At 42.2% G+C, this 26750-nt stretch overlaps 2 protein-coding genes across 2 annotated transcripts in view; one reads left to right on the top strand and one right to left on the bottom strand.

Annotated features, from left to right (window-relative positions):
• Nucleotides 1–2341, top strand: part of bmp6 (bone morphogenetic protein 6) — a 122129-nt gene extending 119788 nt beyond the window's left edge. Inside the window, exon 7 of the mRNA XM_041189393.1 lies at nucleotides 1393–2341. Within this exon, the coding sequence (XP_041045327.1) occupies nucleotides 1393–1542 (150 nt within the window). The 3' untranslated portion in view covers nucleotides 1543–2341. The remainder of the gene's footprint in view (nucleotides 1–1392) is intronic.
• Nucleotides 1962–25723, bottom strand: txndc5 (thioredoxin domain containing 5). Its single transcript, XM_041189394.1, has 10 exons — nucleotides 25372–25723; nucleotides 20981–21130; nucleotides 19539–19644; nucleotides 14565–14661; nucleotides 12113–12225; nucleotides 10809–10895; nucleotides 10111–10275; nucleotides 9015–9097; nucleotides 7182–7311; nucleotides 1962–3205 (listed from the first exon to the last, which is right to left on the bottom strand). Exons 1-10 carry the CDS (start codon nucleotides 25545–25547, stop codon nucleotides 3083–3085), a joined length of 1230 nt encoding a protein of 409 aa, XP_041045328.1. The 5' UTR covers nucleotides 25548–25723; the 3' UTR covers nucleotides 1962–3082.
• Nucleotides 25724–26750: the final 1027 nt, after the last annotated feature.

Below are 26750 nucleotides of genomic sequence, written 5' to 3'. Positions count from 1 at the left end.
TCAATCCAGTTGTGCAACATGGACCTTACTAAATAAACTCTCGATTTCCCAACCATCCCAATAGTTCTTCCAATCCATGTCTACAAACAGGGATTAGAGTTATTAAAGTTATAATTTCCTGCTGAGATAACAATTCACCTCCCCTCCCCCCTCTGTGAACAGACCAGTGTTTCTTGATTTATTTGTTTTATTTTCTCCCCAGAAATACCTAACCTCACTCTATGCTATGCTGGGAGACGGTGGTGTAGTGGTAGTGTCACTATGTTAATAATCCAGAGGCCCAGGTTAATGCTCTGGGGGGCCTATTCAAATCCCACCACGGCAACTGGTGGAATTCGGAGTATAAAGCTAGGTCTCAGAAATGGTCACCATGAAACTATCAGTGATGCCCCTTTTAGGGAATGGAAATCTGCCGTCCTTAGCTAGTCTGGCCTGCATGTGACTCCAGACCCACAGCAATGTGGTTGATTCTAAATGCCCTCTGAATTGGCCTAACAAGCCACTCAGTTCAAGGGCAATTAGGGATGGGCAACAAATGCTGACCTTGCCAGCGATGCCCACATCTCATGAAAAAAGTCATGGGGGGGCAGGATTTTCGGGTCATTGGGTGCCCAGAAGCGGCTGAGAAATGGCCCACCACCTGCGATTTCATGCTGGCTGGCCAATTAACAGCCAGCTAGCGTGAAAGGTGCGCCGAAATGCTTGGGGCGTAGTCAGGAAGAGGGCGAGCGCAAAAGTGTGCGCATGCGCGGAGGAGTGCGCACTGAAATCTCCCTGAAGGCAGGGATCTGCCTCAGGGAGCTGAAGAGTTTTAAAATCAAAATTAAAGGTTTTGAAAATTCGGGGGGGGGGGGGGGGGGGGGGGGGGGCGGGGGTGGGTGGGAAATGTCCCCACACAGGACTCTGACATGAACAGAAGCATAAGACGTTTTTTTTAATTAATGTCAGAAATCTCATCCTGCCCATGGATAAAGTTTCCTCAAAAATGCAGAGCCTGCCAGTGAAAAATTGCTATTAATTAGTACTAAGGCCTATTAAGGCCATTAAAGTGTCAGCGGGCACACTGCCAACTCACCTAACTATGGTGCGATGATGTCAGGACGCTTGCTAACTGCACAGTAAAGACTCAGGCACTTAAATTCCTATTATTTAAGGACCAACCTTTGGGCAGTTTTGTCAAGGTTCCATGCTATGTGAGTATTTTTTTTTTGTTGAGAATACTTCTTGACTTCACTGCCTGAATGTAGCATTTGATACCAATGTTGCAAGTCAAATCTTACATTAAAAAGCATACAGCAGCTGCTGGAGTTTGACGAAAGGCAGCGTGAAAGCGTATTATGGGGTGCGTTTGAGTGCATAGACCTAAAAGGTTTTGAATTTCTTTGACCTTAGGTCCATCTCATGAACCCAGACTACATTCCAAAACCCTGCTGTGCTCCTACCAAGCTGAATGCAATTTCTGTCCTCTTCTTCGATGACAGCTCCAATGTTATATTGAAAAAGTACAGGAACATGGTGGTCAGAGCATGTGGCTGTCATTAAAAGGACAAGGAAGTTCATCTTGACCTAAAACTACTGGAGAGTAACTACATCCTCAATGCATAGCGATATAAGATTCCCTGGAGCAATACCTCTGTAAATAATGTTTACAATTTTTTTTTTAAAAAAAGGTTTCTACTTAAAAAGGCTTTTGTAATATATTTTGTACATAGTTTTCATAAAATGTAATTTATTTGTTTTGGGTTTTTTTTGGTAACCGCGTTTTAACTGGGGGCTGTAATGATGGCGATAGCAGTCACTGTGTTTTAAGAGGGTGGAAGATGCAGTGTATGTGGTTCGGAAGGAAACTTTTACCGCTTCAGACTCGAGCCTTAGGGAAAGCTGCAACGCCACCTCATTGCAGCCCCTCATTTGGACAGACTCTGCACGTTAACTTTTATAAGACGCACTCTGGACAATCATTTTGTTAAGAAATTTTTATTAGAAATTGCCAAGTAGTGTAAACTGTTGACATAGTATCACATTTGTTTAATGATTCGTTTTATACAAAAGCTAAGTGCCAACCACACACACATTTACTGCTCCCCCACCCCTCTTGAAGAACAATTCATTCTCCATACACACATGCTAACAATAAACAATGTTAAAATCAAGTGGTTTTCCTCTACAGTTTGCTCACTCAATTTGCATGTATAGTAAAATAGTTATGCATCTTTGGGGCTGCGTTCTCAAGCACTCACGTTCTTTCTTTCAAGAAGTGCTCTGACAATGGCCACCAGCTTAATCGATTACTTGGCTTGTTTGATGCTTTAATTCATTTTGGGACCTTTCAATTTAAAAATTGGCATGAAATGAAAAACAACCACTTTCAGCCACCTTCTCTAGTGCACAGTTTTCAAAAAGAAAATGCGTTCATTAAATGCAATTGAGAGCAGAGTGTTCCTGGAGATTTTTAGCCCACAAATTGGAACTCAAAAGGGGATGCAACGTGTTACCACATAAAATGGTAACTACAACGTTATCCAGTTCTGTTCACTCAGTGAATTTTGAAATGCTCATCCTTCAACTAATTTACTTAATCCTCGTAAGGATATTGTCTGGTACTGCAAGTCACACTCTTGTTTTATTCAATACAAACTTTCACACACTACAACACTATCATTCGCTCACATAATAAACTGGCTTGACTTCCTTTTTATTAACTTGTGCAAGTGAACGTGGCTTAGTGATACACTGAGGTATTCTGTTTAGTTTTCTCCCCACCGTATTGTCATTGCTAATCAGATACAACTGATGTAACATGATTGTCTGATAACTACACATGAACCACATCCACAGAAGTGTTAAAAGATGGCAGACAGGGGTGACGGAATAAGTGAAATCTCACCTTTCAGTACCACATACATAGAAGGCACCACTATCTGGTGAAAGCTGCAGCCAACCTCCATCTTGTAGAAGGTGGGTAAGTTGGCATTAACCTTTATGTACATACACTGATGACAACAGAAAAGTTTACACATTAAAAAATAACCACTTAATTCTTGTAAACAGTGACACGAGGTGGTGGTTGGGCAACACAGTTTTACAGTTCATCTCTGGCTTGCTGTAGGATAAAGGTGTGAAGAGCTTCTAAATCTCTTGCCCCGTTGTACTCACTCAACTGCTGACCACCACGGAACAGCAACAATGTTGGATAACCACGGACCTTAAAAAAAACAAACACATTTCTTAAAAAAAAGCCATTAATTTTATGTATTATAGACCCGAGAGTGGAAATCAAGTTATAGAATATCACATATACAACCCATGAATGTTAAACTCTAGCCAGTGCTGTTAAACAATAGGAAATCACAGGTGATCACCACTTATGCAATATCCACATCAGAATTATCTACGCTAACTCCACCCTCTTACTCTTCCTATACCCTTCAACATTTTCCCATGGCCAATGGATGACAAAAAAATCTCCTAACCTATGAATTATTCCACACCACTGTCCAAATCACTTGTGCGTGGAACATAACACTAACCATAACTATCAATCTGAAAAATGTCCATTTCATTTCCTCTTTTTGATCCTTAAGCCAGTCCTCAAAGCAGCCACTACACTTACCATGGGGCTCAACCTTTGTAACCAGTTCTTCATTATGTATTACTTTCTGAAAATATGTCTATCTATACGGCCAGTGATCAACTAAATTAGCCAAGCTTAATGTGTCTTTCGAAAATCCATATTGACTACACTCCAATCCCAAGTCAGAGATTCACTAGCTAGAGAATGGTACACAATTTTGGTCTCTTTATTTAAGGAGGAATATACTTGCATTGGAAGCAGTTCAGAGAAAATTTGCTTGGCTGATTCCTTTGGATGAACCTAACGAAAGGTTTTAGCAGGGTGGGTCTACACTCGGAGTTTAGAAGAATGAGGTGATGTTATTGAAATATAATATTTGGAAGGGACTTGACAGGGTGGATGTTTCCCCTCATGGGAACCTAGAACAAGGTTGCAGTATGGATGATTTTTTTTTCTCCAAAGGTCGTTCATGTTTGGAATTCTCTTCCAGAGGGCAGTGGAGGCTGGGTCACTGAATGTATTCATGATTGAGTTAGACAGATTTTTGACCCACAAAGGAGTCAAAGGCTATGGGAAGTGGAGGTAAAGCCACAATCAGGTCTGCCAAGATCCTACTGAAGGATGGAGCAGGCTCAAGGAGCCTAATGGCCGCCTCCTCCCTACATTGCCTTGGACCAATACTAAAAGTTGATCTAAATGATATCATAGGAAGGCATCTGCTGACAAGCATTTGATCTTTGTTACAGTTTCCTAGTGCATCTCATAGACGATCTCTTAGGAACTCTTTACAAGAGCAAAGGATTTCCTATTTGCAACCTCGATCCAGGAACACCTACTGAAAGTTGACAGGACAGGACAGGACAAAAGCCCAGCACGTGATTAGATAACCTCCGACATTCACCGGCAGAGTTCAAACAAAACGTCACTTGGATCACAGTGGCTGATGCTGGTGGGGCCGTAGCCCAGCAAAAGGTTAACCCCTCAGGTAGAGCAAAGTACAAACACAGTAACTGCCCCCTAACTATGTGTTCTGATAATGCCCTTCTCATTTCTAAGTGGAAAAAATGATATTCAAGCAAAGGAAAAATTTGAGAGAATAAGTTAAGGCCCTTTGTTTTGTGCTGAACTGAAAACATTTATTTAACTTTACGAAAAAGGGTGCTGGATCCTCCAGTCAGAAGTCACCATTGCTTAGAATTAGATTTTATGGCCATTAAGCCAAATACACAGCGTTGAATATAGTTAGGGGTCTCGACATCATGACCACATTAAGATTCTAATAGATTTATAATTTTTTAAAAATTCATTCATGTGATGTGGGCTTTGCTGGCTAGACCAGCATTTATTGCCCAATCCTAATTGCCCTTGAGAAAGTGGTGGTGAGCTGCCTTCTTGAACCACTGCAGTCCATGTGGTGTTGGTACACCCACAGTGCTGTTAGGGAGGGAGTTCCAGGATTTTGACCCAGTGACAGTGAAGGTGAGTGACTTGGAGGGGAACTTCCAGGTGGTGGTGTTCCTATTTATCTGCTGCCCTTGTCCTAGGTGGTAGTGGTTGTGGGTTTGGTGAGTTCCTGCAGTGCATCTTGTAGATGGTACACATTCCAGACAGAGTGAATGTTTGTGGATGTGGTGCCAATCAGGCAGGCTGCTTTGTCCTGGGTGGTGTCAAACTTCTTGAGTGTTGTTGGAGTTGCACTCATCCAGACAAGTGGGGAGCATTCAATCACATTCCTGCCTTGTATATGACGTTCGGGCTTTGGGGAGTCAGGAGGTGAGTTACTTGTCGCACGATTCCTAGCCTCTGACCTGCTCTGATAGCCACAGTATTTATATGGCTAGTCCAGTTTAGTTTCTGGTCAATGGTAACCCCCAGGATGTTGACAGTGGGGGATTCAGTGATGGTAATGCCATTGAACACCAAGGGGCAATGGTTGGATTCTCTCTCGTTGGAGATGGTCATTGCCTGGCACTTGTGTGGCATGACTGTTACTTGCCACTTGTCAGCCCAAACCTGGATATTGTCCAGGTCTTGCTGCATTTGGACATGGACTGCTTCAGTATCTGAGAAGTCACGAATGTTGCTGTATATTGTGCAATCATCAGTGAACATCCCCACTTCTGACCTGACGATGGAATGAAGGTCATTGATGAAGCAGCTGAAGATGGTTGGGCCGAGGACACTACCCTGAGGAACTCCTGCAGTGATGTCCTGGAGCTGACATGATTGACCTCCAACAACCACAACCATCTTCCTTTGTGCTAGGTATGATTCCAACCAGTGAAGAGTTTTCCCCCGATTCCCAATAACTCCAGTTTTGCCAGAGCTCCTTGATGCCAGACTCGGTCAAATGCTGCCTCGATGCCAAAGGCAGTCACTCTCATTCACAATTAACCAGAAGCTTCTGTGATCCTCACTCACTTATTTTTCCAGAACTGCCTCATCCAATTCAGGGTCACAGGGAGTCAGAGCCTATCCTGACAGGCAATGGGCAGGGGTACACCCAGGATGGGATGCCACAGTCCATCACAGGGCGCGCACACACACACACATTCACCAAAGCCAAACCACCTAACCAGCATGTCGGGACGAAACCAGACCAGCCGGCGGAAACCCACACAGACACGGGGAGAACGTGCAAACTCCACACAGACAGACACCCGAGGTCAGGATCGAACCCAGGTCCCTGGAGCTGTGAGGCAGCAGCGCTAACCACTGTGCCACCCCTTTTGCGATTCTATTCTTCTTTAAGTGTTAGAAAACTACCCATGTTGGAGATTGCAGCGCTGTGAGGGAGGTGTGCTTTCAGGCCAAGACCTCAAAGAGAATTAGAAACCAAGTAGTGTATGATTTTCTGCCCATGACTGATCCTTGTAGAATTCATTTAAATTGAAGCCTAATGGTCAACCTAAAACTCCTTTCACTAAACTAATTCTTTCTCTAGCCCACTTAAACCATAGAATTTATAGCACACTGTCCAGTAATACAACACACTGGCACCAAAATGCAACATTAAAAAAAAGTGTCTACCAAATGTAGAACAAGACTGACAGAGACAAAGCACAATCTAGCACATCAAAACCCTGGCACAAGATAGCTTGCAAAAAAAGTTGTCATTGTTTAGACACATTGCTCTTTATTGATTTTTTTTAAAAATTCAAAATCCTAGAGAGAAAGTGGGGACAGGGAAAGAGGTCTGTCAGCTTAAAATATTGTCCACATAATTTAGAAACAAAAAAGCATTTATTTACTCACCTACCCATGAGCAGACATCAACACTGCTCAATAGCAGCATGTGGTAGGCCTACCATTCTATGTGCAACAGTCCATCCGTGAGCTGACCTTGCTGTATTTGCTGCTGGATACACTTCTTGCTACTGCGCAGTATTCCCAACCAGAGTGAGAAATTCAGCCTTGATTAGCCTGTATTTTATAGCCTTCACGAGTTTTTGAAAGCCAGCCACATAAAATTAAATAAACCTTGCAAAGAAAGAACTGCGGTTTTAGCAATGCTGCTACTTTGAACCACATGGAAAATGACAAACTAAAAAAGGAAAGTCACCCGCCAACTACTACTTTTCAACATCTGATAGTTTTTTTTACTTACCGAGTACTTATTGCAGAGGGAACGCTGTTCAGTGCAGTCCACTTTTGCAATTTTGATATCATTTAGACTAGGGAATTCTTGTTTGGCAAGTTCCTCCCAGGTTGGTGCTAGACTCTTGCAATGTCCACACCTATTGACAAAGATAGAGAGTGTGTGGATTACAGGTGGAGGTAATGTTAAAAGTGCAAAACTTCTTCCATGTGCTGAGCAGAAGTGTCCAAAAACGAATATCTTAGTTTTTACTGTAAACTGTTGCACAAGTGTGGAGGGGCCCCCTCCTGTAAATATTGCCACACCTCCAAGGATCCTGCACCCTCATTTCCAAAAGAGAGTTAACCCACAGCAGAACAGAAACAGGGAAGCTTTTTACAAGTCAACACTGTAGACAAGGGGTCTTTTAACTACTGATGATGTTCAAAGTACTGGTGCCCACTAAGATATCTCACTTGTCTCCAAAACTACATGGCATTTCACAAATTCAAGATTCAGTTGCCATGTTCATTAAGCTGACAGCTTTATATTGAAGGAAACATTGTGGTCCTTATATCAACATTTATTTGAGGGCCAAACCTCTCAAGTGTGTTTTCTGATGTGCACATCCCCTTTCTGAAAGGTGCAGCCTGCTCTGAAGACTGCTAATGCCATACTGAAATTAGCCACTAGGTGGTGTGCCAAGCCACACCCCCCCCCCACCACAAACCACAGCCACTCCCCCCATTCTTCCTCCTTCCCACAAATACAAACCCATAAACCATTGCTGAGTTTCCGCAGAAAGACTCCAAGGCTCTGTTATGTCACAAGAGTTAGAAAGTTGCTCAAGTCCCATTGTGGGACCAAAGCTTACAAATCTACACTTGAATTAACCCATTTGTGATCGTGCCCAGTTATTTACAGGACCTAGTAGAAAGTCCTGGAGAGGTTTTGTGGCGCATTGGTAGCATCGCTACCTCTGGGCCAAAGGCTCCAAGTTCAGCCTTATATCAGGATTTGATGGCCACAGAAGGTGCATCCATAATGTAGCCAAATAGGTTGATTATTGGCCTGTAAATCCTTCCAATGTGCCTGATGGCAGGCGGTAAGAATGGGAGAGTTTCCTGGTCGTCCATACTGCAGAAGGCAACAGCAAACCACTGCAGTACTTTGCCAAGCATAATCATGGACCAATCCGATCGAAACCCATGGTTGACAACACCCTCTTAGGCATGGTACCTGGAGGGGAAGGAGTAGAAGAAAGTTCTAGAGGAAAAGACAGGACGGTTCATCAGGGGGTAGGAGGATTTGTAGAAAGAGACTAGCTGGAACATGCTACTTGGAATCTTCTTGCTGGCTCTCCTTCCACAGCAGGAAAGTAAGTAAGTGACATCTAGAGACCCCCCACCCACTGTGGAATTGGTGAGCCCACCCACTCAATGTGGCTCCTATGTGGGTTACAATTTCAATTTTTTTTTATTACCAATGCATCAGAAATTTGGGAAGGTTTCCAAGGGGCATGTGGGCAATAGCTGAAGTGACAAGTTATTGCCAGCATTTCATCCCTCACAGAGCCCTCATGTGGCTTTCCAGGACACCACACTGCAGAATGTTCTAGCCAGAAATTTCTCTACCGTGGGACAGAATCAACAACGTCAAATCCCAACTCCTTTTTAACCAAAAACCCTACAGGAAAAGATATTCCCTTCAGCAGCCAAACTATGAAATGCTTCAAGATTATGAATTCTCGCCTGCACACTAATTAGGGCTGGGAGTTCTCTGAATAAACTTAACCCGCTTGATCCTTTTGACCTGGCCTATATTTCCCTCCATTAATAAATCACAGAAGAACATATTACTTACCAGGGAGCATAAAACTTCACAAATGTCACCCCCATGGCTATGATCTGCTCAAAGTCACTCTCAGTCAAGGTCAGCACACTGTACTGCAATGAGGGAAAAATATAAACAGTCATTATGAGTGTAAAGCATGCACGTCACAGCTTTAGACTGAAAGAATCCTAAAGTCTCTTATTCCATCCCATTTAAGGTCCCCAGTGGCATAACTTGGGCCCTGTCGGATGCCAAGTTGAGAAACCTCCATAATTCTTCATTTTCATCCATTAAGTTAGCCAGTGCGTCCCTCTCAAATGTAGGGGGAAGGTACCTGGTCTCGCCATCACAGCACATCTGGGATACAGAACTCCAGTCTGTGGGGAACAGTGGACAGAAATGGACCACCCACTGTGATGTGATACGGCTAATTTTTACATCTAGCCTTTCGGGTCTTTGCATAGAAAAATCCCCAAAGAAAATAATATCTACAGATGAAACCTTTGAAAAACATTTCCTGATACCTCGTGTTCTAATTAGGTATCAACCTGTTTAATCTCACAACACAGAATTTCTCAAGTGCAGTTTATTTACTGTTTTCACAAGCCTAAATTTAGAAGCAACATCTGAAATGAAAACCTATTTATTGCACGTTTAAATTGGGCAGTAGATTAGGGCCAGAGTTATCAAAGAAAAACTAAATTAACTGAGTTTAAGGTTTTTCCTCTTGAAAAAAAGGGTTGCATGTTGCTTAGCACAACATGAACATTTTTCAGCTGAGGTGAATTTTCCACCATGGCACCCCCCCCCCCCATATAAAAATGTATTGATTTCAATAATCTACTTACAAGCACCATTAACCAGCTTAAACCTGCAAACTATCTCCTACCAAGGACTAACACAAACAAATCAAGACCATGAAAGGCACATATTAACTTTGTTCAGTGACCAGACACTAACGCTTATAAAGATTGGAAGAGAGCATTTTAGTTTGATGAAACATCGTTAAATGAACGAATTCAGTGCTCAAAGAACTGAAATTCCCCAACTGTAGAGCAAAAAGAGGCTAAAACCACATTGCCCTTGCAGTTTCTCTGTCTGAAACCACCCTAAATATCTTAAATACCGGTTCCTTCTCCTCCTCCTCCTCCTCCTCCTCCTCCGGTCGATCCTCTTCCTCAATATGTTCATCACTTTCCTGATCTTCTTCAGAAGGTTCAGCTACCTTTAACTGGGAATCCACGTATTCCTTTAGAGAGTCCAGGTCTCTCTTTCCCTTGTATTGATCAACCTGAGAAAGGGGCAACACTGAATTCATTTGAACATTTGGAGAGGGATTTTATGGTTCAAAATATTCTCAAAAAGCCACACTTTACCACTCTTCACAACTGAACAGTAAAAAAGTAGAATATCCAAAGAGATTGTTACGATCACAGTCAAAAGGCAGCAAATGTCATGCACTTTTCCCCCATAGAATTCCTTTCCCTTGCCTCTTCCATCATTATACACTTGCATATGTGTGCGCACACAGTTTGATACAGAAGGTGCTCCACAGTGTTTAGTGGAGTGAAGAACAGATTCTGCCTGGAAGTTGGACATCTGTCCACTCCAACGCAGACAGGTTTTACCATGTTAGATAAGCTTTGGTTATCACTTCTGCACACATTAAGCACCAAGGACCATCCCTTGGAATTGAGACAGTCTGAAAGCTCAGCTGAAGTTCCTAATGTGCTAAGATACATGGAAGGCAGCACATGTTATTGAATCAGGCCAGGAGGGAGGAGAAATCCGTCACACACAATTTAAAATAAAAATTACACTTACCTTTTCACCATCCTTAAACCAAAGTAGAGTCGGGTACCCACGCACTTGGTTCTGAGAGCACAACTGCTGATGGGCAGTGCAATCAACCTAGAATTAGATCGCAAGAGAGTTAATATTGCAGAGGAAAGGCTACAGTCAGAAAGTGAACAAATTACTGAGAGGTTTCGACATCTAAAGTGAACTCTGCCTAATTATTTTTCTGGAATTTTGACATGCAAGTTATATCAGGAAGAAAATTTAAGTGAAAGGGCTGGCAGTCTGTGGGCTGTGCACCCCCCTTTAACTGGGCAAACCGCCCTATTTATGTTGGAGAGTAGATTAATAGCACAAATTGAAATAGTTCCCAGCCAGCCATATTGCTCAAAGCTAGAGCCTGTTGATGTGTCAAGGACTGTATAGGGATATCTATACCTTAGATCCAAAGCATTTCCTGAGGGAGTGCTCACCTCTCAACGTTGTTAATTATGGTAAAAGGCTGCAATTGATGACTGACCAAAGTACCCTGGTTTAGTGACAACCACTGTAGGAGGTCAAATGACCCTTGATCTACTGTGGCTTCTCAGGATAGTGAGAGAAGATTTAGCTGGAGGGTCTCCAGGACAATTTTGTACATGATATCACTCATGGGTTTCAAAATCAGGTTTACAGTATGCAGTTAATGCTTCTCCAGTATCCTAGACAACCCCAACAACTGAATCACAAACAGTTCTGTTCCAATGGCTTTAAAGCTCACTAATGGAATCGGGCTTTGAGAATAGGCATGGGGTTGGGCACAATTAGGATTCAGTGATCAATCCTACCACTTTTCAGAGTTGCAGGGTTTACTCAACCACAACAGCCTCGAAAAGCACTTCCTAAAGAGTGCACACGTCAGGGTTGGAACAATAATGCGCCCCAATGAATTTGTAACACGGGGGCTTCAAATGAGAGATTCCCAGATAAAGTTTGCAACCAAGATGGAATACAGAGAACCATCATTGTGATTTCTCTTCCTCACCCCACTAATTTCTATATCCCAATAATTATGTTCACTGGTATTATAGTGTTCAAGGAAGGGGGTGTGGGGGGAATGGTGAAAAGAGTCCCTGCAATTTGCACTAATCTTGAATTGACTTTATAATAGCAAATAATGTATTGGATTATCAGACTGTACTCCTCTCCATCAAACATATCCTCATCAACAATCAAGCAGTTCTATCAAATAATGTGATCTAGAGTAAACACAGCAATGCGCACAACTTGTTAAGCGTACTCTTCAAAACTCTGTTGGAAAGAATGTTTCCTGTTACTTTTGATGCTCCCACCTTGCCAATTTTCACGTCTGAATGCTCAAACATTGATGCCAGCTGTTCCCAGGTTGGAGCCAGAGCTTTGCAGTGCCCACACCAGGGAGCGAAGAACTTGATAAAGTGAAAACCTGGAAAGTATTTGTTTTAAATCGCACGTTACAAGAAGTTGTTTTAAAAGAAAACACACGAAAGTCTAAACACCATTCCTGAGAATTCACCTGGAAAGGAAGTGCGAGGGAGGGAAAACGTTCTCCCAACAGCACAGGGTGTTACCAACTGAGGCAAACTGACAGCATTTTGTATTTTAATTATTCAGGTTGTGGGGGCACGGTTGACAAAACCAGCTTCGTCTCCAGTTGTCCTCAAGAAGGTGGGCCCTTCTTCTTGAGGTGCTGCAGTCCGTGTGATGCAGCTGCTCCCACAATGCTGTCGGGTAGGCATTCCCGAGGCCCTGACCCAAAAACGATAAAGGAAGAGCACTATATGTACAAGTCAGGGTGGTGTGAGATGTGACTTGGAGGGGAACCTGGAGGTGATGGTGAACCCACCAGCCTAAGCGGTAGAGGCAACAGGTTGGGAGGTGCTACTGTGCGTCCTGTAAACAGTACACACGGGAGCCGCAGGGCACTGAAAGCAGAGGCTCATTCATAATCCCCTGCAGGTCCAAGTTCTCAATGTTGTCAGGCAGTCAGGGTAAGCTACTTCTTACAAGGAGGTCAGGCAGAGAGTCCGTATTCTGTCACACTGGAATATTTTTGCAAACCACACAGTGCCCATTTGAAAGATGACAGAAAACATGGAGAGCCCAAACACAGATGGGAGAGAAACATGCCTTATTCTCCCAAAGTACAATTCTTTCCTTCATAATGAACGTATTGTAATTAGGTTTAATTATTTGCTCCAACTTCCTTTGTACTAAATCCAACTGTTAGCTGGCCCAATGGCTGTCTAACATCAGTAATCTGTACTAACTTACTGGTAGGAGTCTAATTGTTTTGAATATTTTTATATGACTCCATGAAGCACACAAGGGAAAGCCTGATTTCTTTTAGATTCCCGTGCTTGCATTGGACGGACGGTTCTCGGAGGAGCAACCATATACCTTCCTTCAAACCATTAACACACGTCAACCAATCAGGACTTTAGCAGTAATATAAAGGCAAAATACTACGGATGCTGGAAATCTGAAACGGAAACAAAAAATGCTGGAAAAACTCAGCAGGTCTGACAGCATCTGTGGAGAGAGAGAGACACACACAGAGATAATGTTTCGAGCCCGTATGACTCTTCTTCAGATCGAAGAAGAGTCACACGCACTCGAAGGACTATAGCAAGTTTACCAATGGTTAACACGCTCATCCAGTACAGTGTTTATCTTTACAAAAGGTTAACAATGTAGCTACCATTAAAGCAGTGAAATAGTAATTGCAAATTCTCTCCTCCTGATGGCCTACTTGTATGGTTCAAAGGAAAGCCGTGTTTTGAAGTGGTCACTCCAAAAAAATAAAAAAAACAGCCACTTCCTTTAAAAAGAGGAACTGAAGCTCCATCATTCACATTTGAGAGTCTGTTGTGGGACTCATTTAACACAATTTAAAAAAAAAAATCATTCTTGGTATGTAAACATCGCAGACAGGCCAGCATTTATTTCCCTTTACTAAATGCCCTTCAGAAGGATGTGGGAGCAGCCTTCCTGAACCACTGCCATTCATGCGGTACAGATACACCCACGGCACTGTGTTAAGGTTCTTTTTCAACTTTTCTGTAACAGTTTTAATACAGCTGAGTGGCTTGCTAGGCCATTTCCGAGGGCAGATATGAATCAATCACATTGCTGTGGGTCTACAGTCACATGTAGGCCAACGGGATAAGGATGAGAGATTTCCTTCCCTAAAGGATATTAGTGAGGCAGATGGTTTATACAACAATCCAGTATTTTCATGATCATTAATTATGAATATATTAATTCACTGAATTTAAATTCCACTAAGCCGCTGAGATGGGATTTGAAACAGCGTCCCCAGAGCATTAGCCCAGGCATCTGGATTACTCGCCCAGTTCATTACTACTGCACCACCATTCTCAGAATCAAACAAGATACATAAAAGCCAGAAAGTGCTGTAAATACTCAGCAGGTCTGGCAGCATCTGTAGAAAGAGAAACAGCATTAATGTTTCAAATCCAATATGACTCTTCTTCAGAGCTGGTCATTCCTGAAGAAGAGGCGTAATCAACTCAAAACGTTAACTCTTGTTCTTTCTCCACAGATGCTGCCAGACCTGCTGAGTTTCTCCAGGACTTTGCTTTTATTTCAGATTTTCAGCATCTGCAGTATTTTGCTTTTATACTAGGAATATGAGTTATTCTACAACCTTCTAACAGGGATTAAAAGGCCATAATGGAGCCCCTGCACATCCAGACCTAAAAACACCAAACAAACAAATACTTAACCTGGTGTAAAACATACCTTGTGTAGTATGAAGCTTGAAATTATTAGCTGATAGTTCATACAAGCCCTGCTTGGCTTCTGGGACCGTGGGAGGTTCCTCTTCAGATTCTATTTGCTACCAAGAATAAATAACATTTTTAAATCAGGGTTTCATTTCTAAATTATTGGGAGATAAAACTGCACCGTAAGTACAAATTTAGCAATAGGTATTTGACCCTAAAGGAAATGCATCTCTTCTTTGGACAACACACTTCACCCTTCATCTCCTTAATGCTGCGTTTGATCAAAATACTTCTTCCCTTACTACAGACAGACTGGTGTACGGCCCTCTCCACTCATTCTCTCACCCCAAACTTAATTAATCCAGCTACATGAGGTAATGTCATGTATCCACTCTTTCAGGTCCGGGTGAGAAGCTCACCCAGAGGTCTCATAGGGAACAGCCAAATTTAAGAACTTACCCAACAAAGGGAAGCAACTTGGACTGCCAAGGGCAGCAACTCATTGTCAGGACTAAAGCCCAATGCTGTGCCAGGTACGTCTTTTGAGCTTAAGCTTGTTCAATTTACAGAGCAGACTCCCAGCAAAAGCAGCAGATATTAATTAATACTAATTACGCTGACACATTCATAAGGGGACCACATCAATTCCTAAAGGATGACAAGCTTAATGGGTGACAGGGTTCGGAAGGAAGGCAAAAATGGATACAATAGATCCAGAAATATGACCTCAGTAAGAGAGGCCATTTCTTGTGCTTAGATTTAAGCATCAGTCGGTTCGTTTAGGAGATTAGCAACATAATCCTGGGCAGGTGGGGTTTCTGGGGAACAGAATTTAAACCAGTACATTTTAATGAGCAATATGCCACTTGTCTGAGGCTGAATTCTTTGCCTTATTTTGTCTTAACTCTAGAGTAAATTTCTCATACTATTGCTCTGTACCTCAAGATATTCTCTCCACATGTAATGCAAGCTTTAAAGGGCAAAAATATATCATGGAACATTAGTCACTTCTCACAGTTCATGTGGGACACAAAGCTTTTACACACTCATTCATTGTGCCTTGGTAAAATCCTAGTGAAAACACTACAGCCTTGAGACTCCACAGCTGTTCCTTCCTCGGGCTTACTTGCCTATGCTTCACAAATTTATGGTAGGTGTTACAAAGGTAATTAATTCATCAGCATGTCCTTGGGCAGTTACCCTCTTAAAAATAGAGCCCATGGAAATATTGAGCAGGAAATACTTCAGTGCAGCCTTCAAAGCAACAGCAGCCCAAGGCAGCCATTATTCCACCTCTCTTTGGCTCTGTTATGCTGTGAACGAGTTGGGGCAACTGTTAAAATGGCCGGCTGCTGGAGTTTCAATATCACGTCAAGGTTATAATTTCAGGCGCTAAATCAAAAGCTTCAAGTATTAGCCTGAGCTCAGGTGATAATACTCACACATCTGAGGCAGATGTTTGTGGGCTCAAGTTCAACTCAAGTAACTTGAGCACAAACACCTAAACTGACACTGTGCAGTACTGAGGGAGCGCTGCACTGTCAGAGATCAATGAAGACATTAAACCGTGACCCCATCTGCCCTCTCGGATGGCGTAAAAAATCCCTGAACTCAGATCAAAGACGAGCAGGGGTTTTCGCCCCCACCTCCCAGCTAAAATTTATCCCTCAAACAACATGACTGAAGAGGTTGCTGTTTGCTGGACCTTGTTATGAACAAATGGTTGCCACCTTTGCAACTTTACAAAAGGTGAGTATTCTCCAAAAGTACTTAATTTTATTCTTCTATTACCAGGCATGGAGTCAATCTAAACCATTTAGGGACAGCATGTAGATGTGACAGGCCAAAGGATAGCACTTGCCGGAGTCACTGAGCTCTCTGGTACAGAGTGGGACTTTCTGTTGCTGCATCAGCTACCCCAGAATTTTCCAACTCATAAAATGATTGGGCAGGAAACCACAAGCTGGAATTCCCATGGGGAGGAAAGTTTGAAAGGAGAGTTACAATAAGACAGATCTTACACAATCACCTCTTAAGTCGGTGAGTAACACTGGCGGGAATAATCCAAATAGCACATACAATGACAGTCAGAGTACTCCCCCATTACAACAGATTCCATTTTCAAACAAATACGTGACCAAGGCTAGTAAATTGGGCAATTCTGTCCCCTCTTGTTTTGAGGGTGCTGTCTCATGCAGGGATAGAGTTCTATACAAATACCAAGGCGTAAATTATGAGAATAGATTGCATAAACTTAGCTTGCATCCTCTTGAGTCTAGGAGGCTAAGTGGGTATCTAACTGATTAAGGGATTCAATAAGGAAACCAGAACAAGGAGACATAATCTTAAAATTAAGAGTGAGCCCATTTAGGATTGAAACCAGACAGTACTCCTTCACATAAAATGTAATGGAAATCTGGAACTCACTGGATGAATGGACAAATAAACATTTCAAGATTGAGAGTGATAGATTTTTATCGGTTAAAGGTTTCAAGGGATATGGAGAGAAGTCAGGTAAATAGAGTTGAAGTGTCGATCTGCAATGATCCCTCCTGTTCCTTCATTATGAAGAGTAACTCACCCAAGTAGCCACTCATCACAGGTGATTATACAGGGAAGGTCAGTTGACTTATTCAACACTGGAGTCATCACTGCCAGACAAACTCCTATCCTCATTGGACGTTCAGATTTTTTCCATTCTGCTACAATTTCTCGAGGCTATTTTAATACAGAAATAAGCCGAAATTGGGCACATCAAGATCAGTCAATGCAAAACAAAGATCCTGCCATTCAAATCCCCTCACTGCTTTTGCTGTAACTCAGGGTTATCACGGTATTCGCTGACTGCTGGTGTTACAGGGTAACATATTTGCATATTTCTCCTGCAGGCATGCAAATGACTTTCAGCACAATAGCCCCTTCCTATCTATTGCTCTTTAAATATGAAGTTGCACCTTCTGAAAATAAGGAACTGATATCGAGAGACTTGGTCAGCTTTGGTGCCTGAACACTGCAATATTACTGTGCAACCAAGCTTCCTTATCCACCCACAGTGACCCTCTGATGTCAAGTTTGAGAAAACACATAAATATCCATTTACACGCAACATGAGGCAATCCTAATGAATTTACAATATTATTTTCCAAGTGCAAACTTAAGGAATTATCCTTTTCCTGGTCTTTCTCAACAGTGAGCAGCTTACAAAAACTTGCATTTAATTGAGCAGGCTGAGTTAATGAATGTTGGGATGGAGGGGGAAAAAGTAGCAATTAATTTACACAAAACTGTCCAGAGTGGTCAACAGAGTAAGCAAGTAATGGACTTCGAACACCATCATTTGGACTTCAGAGTCAAGGCCACAAAAACCAGACCTTAATAAATGTATAATTAGCTGATGGAAACCCAAAGCTCCTCATTTGATTTCAAACTCTTGTGAATTATCCAGACAGGCCTCAATATCGCAATGAATAAAAGTTATTCCACACATTTCATAATGAAGAGGTCATAGTGCTCATTTCTTTCAAGCTGGTGGAAAAGAACAAGAATAGGGAAGACAAGAAGCTGAGGGTGATCCACAATTGCTCACGTTCTTGGATTCAAAATTAACGGTTAGCTTGTTGAGCTACTGAGTCATTATAACCATGAGTTTCCCTTTTACGAATTTTATAAAAACCAAACTCTCAAGAGACTCCTACAGAACAACTTTATCTGTTCACCATACGCTATGATTGCCATTTTGAAAAGAACACGTACATCATTTCGAATTTATGTTTGTCCACTTGCAACCCCTTCACCAACAGGCTAAGTGAAATGTGTAGAGGATTTTTCCAAATAAAAGGCTACACAGAAGTTGGAATAAGGCAGAAATTAGACTAAGAATTCAAATAAGATTGTGGAAGACAGAATGGGTTAAACAGGGAAAATCAAGCAAGCAGCAGTTTGATTTCTTTTCTTCTTATAGTTTTTTTGAAGCATTATGGACCTGAAACAAAGCCATAATTGAACTCCAGCAAAGCTATAAAAACAAACAGCTGTTCCAGGGAGACTGGTATTTCCCCAATTTACGAATTAATATGGGGAAAGACTAGTTAATATCTAAAGAAACATGCATGGAGCTGTTAATTTGTTCCATTTTTTGGACTGGATTGGATTATATTGATTAAGACTCTAGACCTTAATAATGATATTAAAACCACTGTACACTTAAAAATATTGTCTGCATTTTTAACTTTGTACTATTGTAGGTAATTTGAGGCTTTTAACAATCGCCACTCGCACTGTATTACAATATTGTTAATCTCTGTGGTAGAGATAAAACAATAAGTATAATGACAGACGCAATGAAATATCTTCTCTACACTGGGGAGACCAAACGCAGGTTGGGTGACAACTTTACTGACACCTCCATTCAGTCCGCAAGCGTGACCCCTAGCTTCACCTGTCATTTCGTTTCTTTACCTTGCTTCAAGACTGACCTTTCTGTCCTTGACTTGTTGCCGTATTCCAATGAAACTCAACGCAAGCTCAAGGAATGGCACTTCATCTTTCGACCCTGCAGCCTTCTGGACTCAACACTGAGTACGACAAGTTTAGATCATAACCTTAGCCCCATTTTGTTTCATGTCTTTTTGCTGGTGCATTTTTTTCTTGTTTCTTTCTTGATCCCTATACACTGCGCTCGGGTGGTTGTGATCCTGCCATTCACACCTCATCTAGAACCACTCGAAGAAACAGTTATTGCTTAAGGCACAAACAGTAGCTTCCTTGATGAAAGTAGATTAGTTGTAACAACACAGCTGACAGTTTGACAGTCTGAAAGTTTTGTTAAAAAAACATGCAAACAAACATGAGCTATATCCCATGTTTTGTCCAGGAAGAGGAGAACAAGTTGGTCATAAGAACGCACAGTAGCCACTATGATTTCTCAGTGACAGTCTCCATTCTAAAGCATTTCCGACTGCAAGAGTTAAGTGATTTCCTAAAGACTTACAGCAGGTTCAGCATTCAGAGTTTGAAGCATCCAGGTTTCCAGCGATTGGAGGTCTCGTGGTCCCTGATATTTCACTGCCTCCTGGTCAGGTCTGAACAACTTCAGTCTAATGGATAATCAGAAAAATTGTGTACAGTACTGGTCTCCTTATTTAAAGAAAGATGTAAATGCATTAGAAGCAGTTCAGAGAAGGTTTACTAGACTAATACCAAGACTAGGAAGGTTGTCTTATGAGGAAAGGTTGGGCAGGTTAGGTTTGTGTCCACTGGATTTTAGAAGAGTAAGAGGTGACTTAACTGAAACCTTTAAGATCCTGAGGGGTCTTGGCAGGGTGGATGTGGAGAGGAGGTTTCCTCTGGTAGGAGAATCTAGAACTAGGGGTCGCTCATTTAAGATAAAGGTAAGGAGAAATTTTTTCTCTCAGAGGGCTGAGAGTCTTTGGGACCCTCTTCTTCAAAATGCGGTGGAAGCAGAGTCTTTGAATATTTTTAAGGCAGATGGATTCCTGATTAACAAGCGGGTGACAGGTTATCAGGGGGTAGGCAGGAATGTGGGGTTGAGGTTACATTCAGATCAGCCATGATCTTATTGAATGGCGGAGCAGGCTCGAGGGGCTGAGTGGCCTAATTCATATGTTTGTATGTTAAAAAACGATTAACCCACGTAGCAAACTGGTTACATATCTAATATTAGTTCCAAAATGCTATTTGGTTTTTAAAAAAACAAACATTTTTTGCACAAAGCATCTGGTAAGATTAGAAGGTAGAAAGACGCTGGGTATGTCACAGTGACCAAGAGATCTTTCAAAATTTATTGGCGGGGGCTGTGTGGGTTGACCAAGCATGTAAAGTGTTAACAGAGATAATTAAAATTGTGTTTTAAATGCAGTTTAGTTGGTTGCAGCTCGCCACAGTAACAAATCTGCAGATTACATCAGAGCAGCGTTATTACTATAACAATGATTTCCCACATTCCAATGTGGGCCATCTCCCTGGGTCTGCTGACAATATGAATAAATATTTACAGAAAACACTGCACCCGACAGCACATTTTATCAATTCAATCATTTGGTTTTCTTGTTTTTACAAATTTATCAGCCTGGTTGCCAGGAACAATTGTAGAAATAAAGCTGCATAAACGACAGACTTAATATAAATCAGCACTCACTAAATATTGCACAACTAAAAACCCCAGACTTTTGCGCAGGATCGCTCCCCTCTTGTCACCAAATCAAAAACAAGATCCAAAATGAATAAAACTTGTACATCACTGACATCTTCAGAGAGAGTACAGACGCCTAACAAGTGCGGGTAGTGTGTGAATGACCCCGAGTAGGTGACTGGCTTTTTCAGGACCCGCGTGGTGTTTAAAAACATTTTCAATTAAAGGCCCCAGCCCCCCCTCCCCCCCCCCGCCTATCTCCTTAAAAACACCCCTCTTACGTAGGATATCCACGGACTCCCTGATCTGAACAGGTCTGCGTATCTTTGGTGCAGTCAACTTTCGCTACGTTTGCCGGAGGGTTTTCCATGTTGTTATATTTGTCCCCTAGTTCATTCCACGTTGACTGAAGTCTCTGACAATGGCCACACCTGTTGAGAATATACAACACATTCAGTATAACTGTAAAGTGAATGGGATTAAAATCTAAAGCTTGTGCTAACCATACACAGGCTTCTCTGATGCATGTTACTTCATTCACATGCACTCTACTTGTGAAAGAACAGAACTGTAGAAAGAAAGAAACGTGTTAATGGTCTTCAATGCTACAGCCGGGTTGCTGTTGGAACCCGTAGCTTACCTTGTATCCAGTATTCAGCTGTTGTTTCTTGAGATGTGGGGCGGGGGAGTCAAATTGCCTGAAGACTGATATCTATAATGGGAAGGACCTCGGGAGAAGGCAGTGAAAGATCATCCACTCAGCAATTCTGGCTGAAGATAGCTGCGACCGCTTCAGTCCTGTCTTTTTCACTTATGCTAGGCTCTGACTTATTGCAAATGAGGACATTTATGGAGCCTCCTCCTCAAGTTAGTTGCTTAATTGCCCACCATCATTCATGACTTTCATCTGATCGATTGGTAATGAATCACTTAACTGTCTATAGCACATTGCTTCCACTGTTTAGCATGCATGTAATCATGTATTGTGGTTTCACCAGAGTGAACGCCTCAGTGTTAGGTACTGCTCCTGACATGCTCTGCAGCTTCCTCATTGAACCAGAGTTGCTCCCCTGCCTTGATGGCAGAGCGAGGGATATGCCGGGCCGCGAGGTTACAGGTTGTGGTTGAATACAATTCTGCTGGTGGCCCACAGCCTCTCATGGTTGCCCCAATTTGAGCAGCTAGATCTGTTCCCCATCATTTAGCACAGCGGTCATGCCACACAACTCAACAGAAGGTGCACACAGTGTGAAGAAGGGACTTGGTCTCCACAAAAACTGTGCGGTGGTCACTCCTACCAATATCACCATGGACAGATGCACCTGTGACAGGTAGATTGGTGAGGGTGAGATCAACTAGGATTTTCCCCTCGTATTGTTTCTCTCACTACCTGCCACAGGCCCATTCTGGCAGATATGTCCTTCTGGACTCAGGAAGCTTGGTCAGTGGTGATGCTACCGAGCCACTCTTGGTGATGGGCATTTGAGGTCCTCCACCCAGAGTACATGATGTGCCTCAGTGCTTCCTCCAAGTAGTGTTCAACATGGAGGAGCACTGATTCATCAGCTGAGGGAGGGAAGTTGGTAGTAATCAGCAGGAGGTTTCCTTGCCCATGTTTGCGCTGCAGCTATGAGACTTCATGTGAATCGATGCTGAGGACCTCCAGCCACAGGATCAGTCCACCTGACTGTATACCACTGTTGCCCTGCAAGTGGTGTATCAGTCCTGCCAGTGGAACAGGACATACCTGGAGATGGTGCTTTGGACTGCAGTTCCCCAAGGTAAAACCTCAGCATTGTCTGTAATTGCTGACTCTCATTCTGCTGATCACAGGCGCAAACTCGTGCCTTACCACTCCATCCGTTGCATGCTAATGTTTCAGTGCACTTTTCCATAATGCTTGAGTGAGCGTACTAACTTTAAGGCTGGCACATCTTGCTCAGACAATGGTACTTTTCACAAAGACTTTAAACAACAGTGGGAGCCACTTTAGCTCTGATAGTGTAAAATGGATAATAGAAAATCATTAGCCCTTTTACACCTTCCTTGATTTTTATTTCAATCGAAAGAAATATTGCATGTGATGTAAAAGAAATTGGCAAATCTCTGTACCGTTTTCACAAAGTTAAAATCATCCCAGTCGCGTGAAGCAAATCAACAACTTTTAAGGACTAAAAGATCCTATCAAATTAATCACATACACCATTCTGTCTCTCCCAAACAGCTGCAGAAACTGTAAGTAGATAAGAAGGATCCGGTATAGCAAAGTAACATCTGTTATTTCAAATACCATTTTAGTCCTTCCTCTCCCTGATACTGAGGAGCAGATTACTGGCCAGCTTCTTTCTTACTGATCCCAGTGGCAATGCCATGTGAAATGCAGGAATAAACACAGGTAACTCTTCGAGATTCAAATCAGCAGCAGTTGCAGATTGTTATGAAACTAAAAAAGTCAAAAAGACTGAAGGAGGCAACTTAACATTATAGTTTAGAGAGGTAGAGTCTGATTTGCAGTTGCTCCCTGATGTATGACAATCAAACAAAAAGATGCACCTACAGAATACAATCACAACTTTAATGTGCATGTGTCTATTAATGTATGTAATGTGTCTCTGTGCTTTCTGATGTATCTGTGCTAGCGTGCAGTATTAAATGCCAAATATGAAGCAAAGCCGAGTGAGATCTCACATCCATGAGAAAAGCATATAACCTCTAGGGCCAATTGTGAACTTTCTTCCCCTGATGGTAAACATATCACTTTCAAACCAACAAGTCAGACTTTAACCCTTGCCTTCTCTCCAAACATCATCCTGTTCCTCAGTCTCTCACGTTCAGATTGACCCAACTGTGCACCTTCTTCCCTCCCTACCCAGCCAGACTCTACAACTTCCCCCATCCCTCAAGTTATAAATCATCCAGATTACCTAGTAAATCCAATAAATCTAAAGTGAGAAAACTCAGTCGGAATGTTGAATGAGAGTTTGCCAGCTTAAGTGGAAATTAATATTCCAACTCAGACCTAAATGTTTCCACATACACTCGAGACTACATGCCGCACATTTTATCCATTTAAATTAACAGATGTGAGCTGCATCTCTGACAACAATCGTTCAAGGGAAGGAAAATTCATTAAAGGATTTTACTATACATAGTCGAACATTTCCTGTGATATGCAATACACATAGACATGTTTCATCCACATACACATGAACACTCACTGAGCCTCTTTAAAAAGAATCTCCTGTTTGGCAGTACAGGTGATTTATTCTGCCTGTACTACAGTACATCACAGATGTTATCTACATTCAAAGTCAAACCATCTCTGCATTAGTTTCAGATTTAAATTCAAACAAATCACCAGCCCTACAGTCAACGTATTCCCCAATTCTAATTATATCAACTGAATTTTTTAGGTGATGTCAAGTTATATCAGACCAGTTGGTGCAGTCCAATCAGAGTGTGAATCTACTCCAAGAAGTTGGGGTTTATTTGAATTTAAGTCTTGAAACTAATACAGTAGGGAGACAGAAACCCACCAAGACAAAATTGTTACTGAAACTTCGAATTAGGTTATAGGAAGGGGGTCACAGGAACAGGATGAGGCCATTCAGCCTCCTCAAGCCTGTTCCACCATTCAACCAACTCCATTTACCTGCTTTTGCCCTATATCCCTTAAGACCTTTCTATCAATCTAGGGTTTAAAACTAACAATTGATCTGGCATCAACTACTGTTTGGTAAGAAATAAGGTAGTCTGTCTGCTCTTTCCTATCATTTTGAATTAAATGGATAACTGTAATAAAAAAATGTACATGTTTGAAAATCAGGACACAATAACAGTGCAAAAACACTTCAAAGCATTCTTATAATTATTCAAAATCAGCCATGTTCAACTACATGTCTGGCATTGATACAACTCAGAAACGCCGCCCAGAGGAATTGATATAATACATTTAAACCATTAAATAAAAATTGATGTCTGCACAGAGTTTTCAGAGATCAGCAACCAATGTAACATAAGGGACAGCATAAATTGGAAGAAGCTCAAGTGTTGAGTCATGAGGAGCTCTCATTGCACATCCACACATTCAATGGGAACTCAGAAACAAGGAAGTGTAGGGGACAGGAACAGTTTGATTCTGAGAATGTAAATGTATGATGGGGAGCGGAGGAGGGGTGGTCGGAGGGGGGTTACACTGCTGCAAAACCCAGTTACGTTTGCAGCCACTCCATGAGAGCGCACTGGAAGCGTTTCAAACACGGGTCACTTCCTTTCACAATTGTTACCAAAAGCACTTCGCCCCGGTAAACAAACGGATCGTTAGGTTTTTTTTGTAAAACATTGTTACGTAATCTTCCATCCTTTGTCGTATGCCACGTACACAGGCACACACACACACACAGCACATTAGGAGCTGCAATGAAACTTAAAACACAGAGTTAACACTTCAAATAGTAGAACTTCTAGTAAACTGCCCCTTTGCTTCCCCCCCCCCCCCCCCAACTTTTATTAGGAAACTGTGCTGGGATTTTAAACTCCCATGCCGGCAACTTTTCTTTTTTGGCTACAAACTTTCGTTTCTCCAAATTCCAATACCAACGAAAGAAAATCTGATTATGTACAATAAATGGTTAACAAAAGACAGAGAGAGAAAAGAGATGCCAAACTTTACCAAGGTGCAAAGAACATGATGAAGTGAGGAGCGATCTGCACGGCGTGGTTTAAGAGCTCGGCGTTGTAAAGGTGTTTGCTGTGCTCATCCTCTTGTTCCTGGAGAGAGGGAGGCAGGGCGCCCAGCAGCAGGGTTAGGAGCAGGGGCCAACTGGACAGGTAACTGGATGGGGCCATCGTTCATTCAACCAAAATGCGAGCACACACACACAAAAAAAAGAAAAGAGCAGATATATCACAAGCCAGTGCCTCTGCCCGGGAAAGCCTACGTGGTCTCCACTACAGCAGCCGCAAACTGAACGAAATGCAGAGACTCAATAGGGAAAGCCTGCCTGCTTTACCACAGCTTCACGCCAGTTCACAGGGTAAAGCAGCACACAAACACACATTCACTTGCACCGCCTGCCCTGTCAATCAAAGCCCCTCCATTTCCAGTGGGTGGATCACAGGATATTACACAGCTGCACTGTGGCTCTTTGCACAGCTCTTTGTTAACACTGACTGTATTGTTGGTAAGGTGATTGCAAGCACACACACAAAAAGATGCCAGGCAGCGTATACTGCAACATTCAGGCTGTGTCCGAGTGAAACCTTAAATGCAATGTTCATCGGCGTTTAAATAATCATAGAATAATGACAGTGCAAGAGGCCATTCGGCCCGTCGTGTCTGTGCTAGCTCTCTGCAAGAGCAGCACGCCTGATCCCACTCCCCTGCCTTTCCCCCATAACCCTGCATTTTTTTTTTGTTTTTCAGATCATGATCTCTTTTGAAAGCCAGAATTGAACCTGCCTCCACCACACTCTCCAGCAGTGCAATCCAGACCCTAACCACTGACAACGTAAAGTTATTTTCCCTCATATTGCCATTACTTCTTTTACCAATCACCTTAATTCTGTGTCCTCTGATCCTCGATCCTTCCGCCAATAGAAACAGTTTCTCCCAAGATAGTCCAGACCCTTAATGACTTTGAACACCTCTATCAAATCTGCTCCCAAATAAAAATAGATTTAAATATTAATCATGAAAGGATGTGGGTGTAGATGAGGTGTTTTCAATTGTCACAGTGGCCATAAGTCACTGATAAATCTAATAGGGAATTCAGGAGAAACTTGTTTATCTGCAGTGTGGTGAGAATGTGGAGCTCGCTAAGGAGTAGTTGAAATGAGTAGCATCAGATGCAATTTTTTGAAAAAAGACTTACATTTAGATAGTGCCTTTCGCAACATTTTCAAAGTGGTTTACAGCCAATGAGGTATTCTTGGAAGTGTAATCACTGTTGGAATGTAGGAAACCAGCAGCCAATTTGTGCACAGCAAGCTCCCACAAGCAGCAATATGGTAATGATCAGATAATCCATTTTAGTGATGTTGATTGAGTGA

Source organism: Carcharodon carcharias, chromosome 6 (genome assembly GCF_017639515.1).
Source record: "Carcharodon carcharias isolate sCarCar2 chromosome 6, sCarCar2.pri, whole genome shotgun sequence".
Taxonomy (NCBI): Eukaryota; Metazoa; Chordata; class Chondrichthyes; order Lamniformes; family Lamnidae; genus Carcharodon; species Carcharodon carcharias.
The sequence above is the reverse complement of the archived record's forward strand: the minus strand, read 5'-3'. Positions and strand labels throughout refer to the sequence as shown.

What these genes read in the sequence shown, in the direction of transcription:
- txndc5 (XM_041189394.1), bottom strand. Translation starts at nt 25,547, where the DNA reads ATGGCCCCATCCAGTTACCTGTCCAGTTGGCCCCTGCTCCTAACCCTG. An exon ending in ATCATGTTCTTTGCACCTTG is followed by an intron (nt 21,131 to 25,371) that starts GTAAAGTTTGGC and finishes TATTCTCAACAG; the next exon opens with GTGTGGCCATTGTCAGAGAC. An exon ending in GGAGTCCGTGGATATCCTAC is followed by an intron (nt 19,645 to 20,980) that starts GTAAGAGGGGTG and finishes ATTATCCATTAG; the next exon opens with ACTGAAGTTGTTCAGACCTG.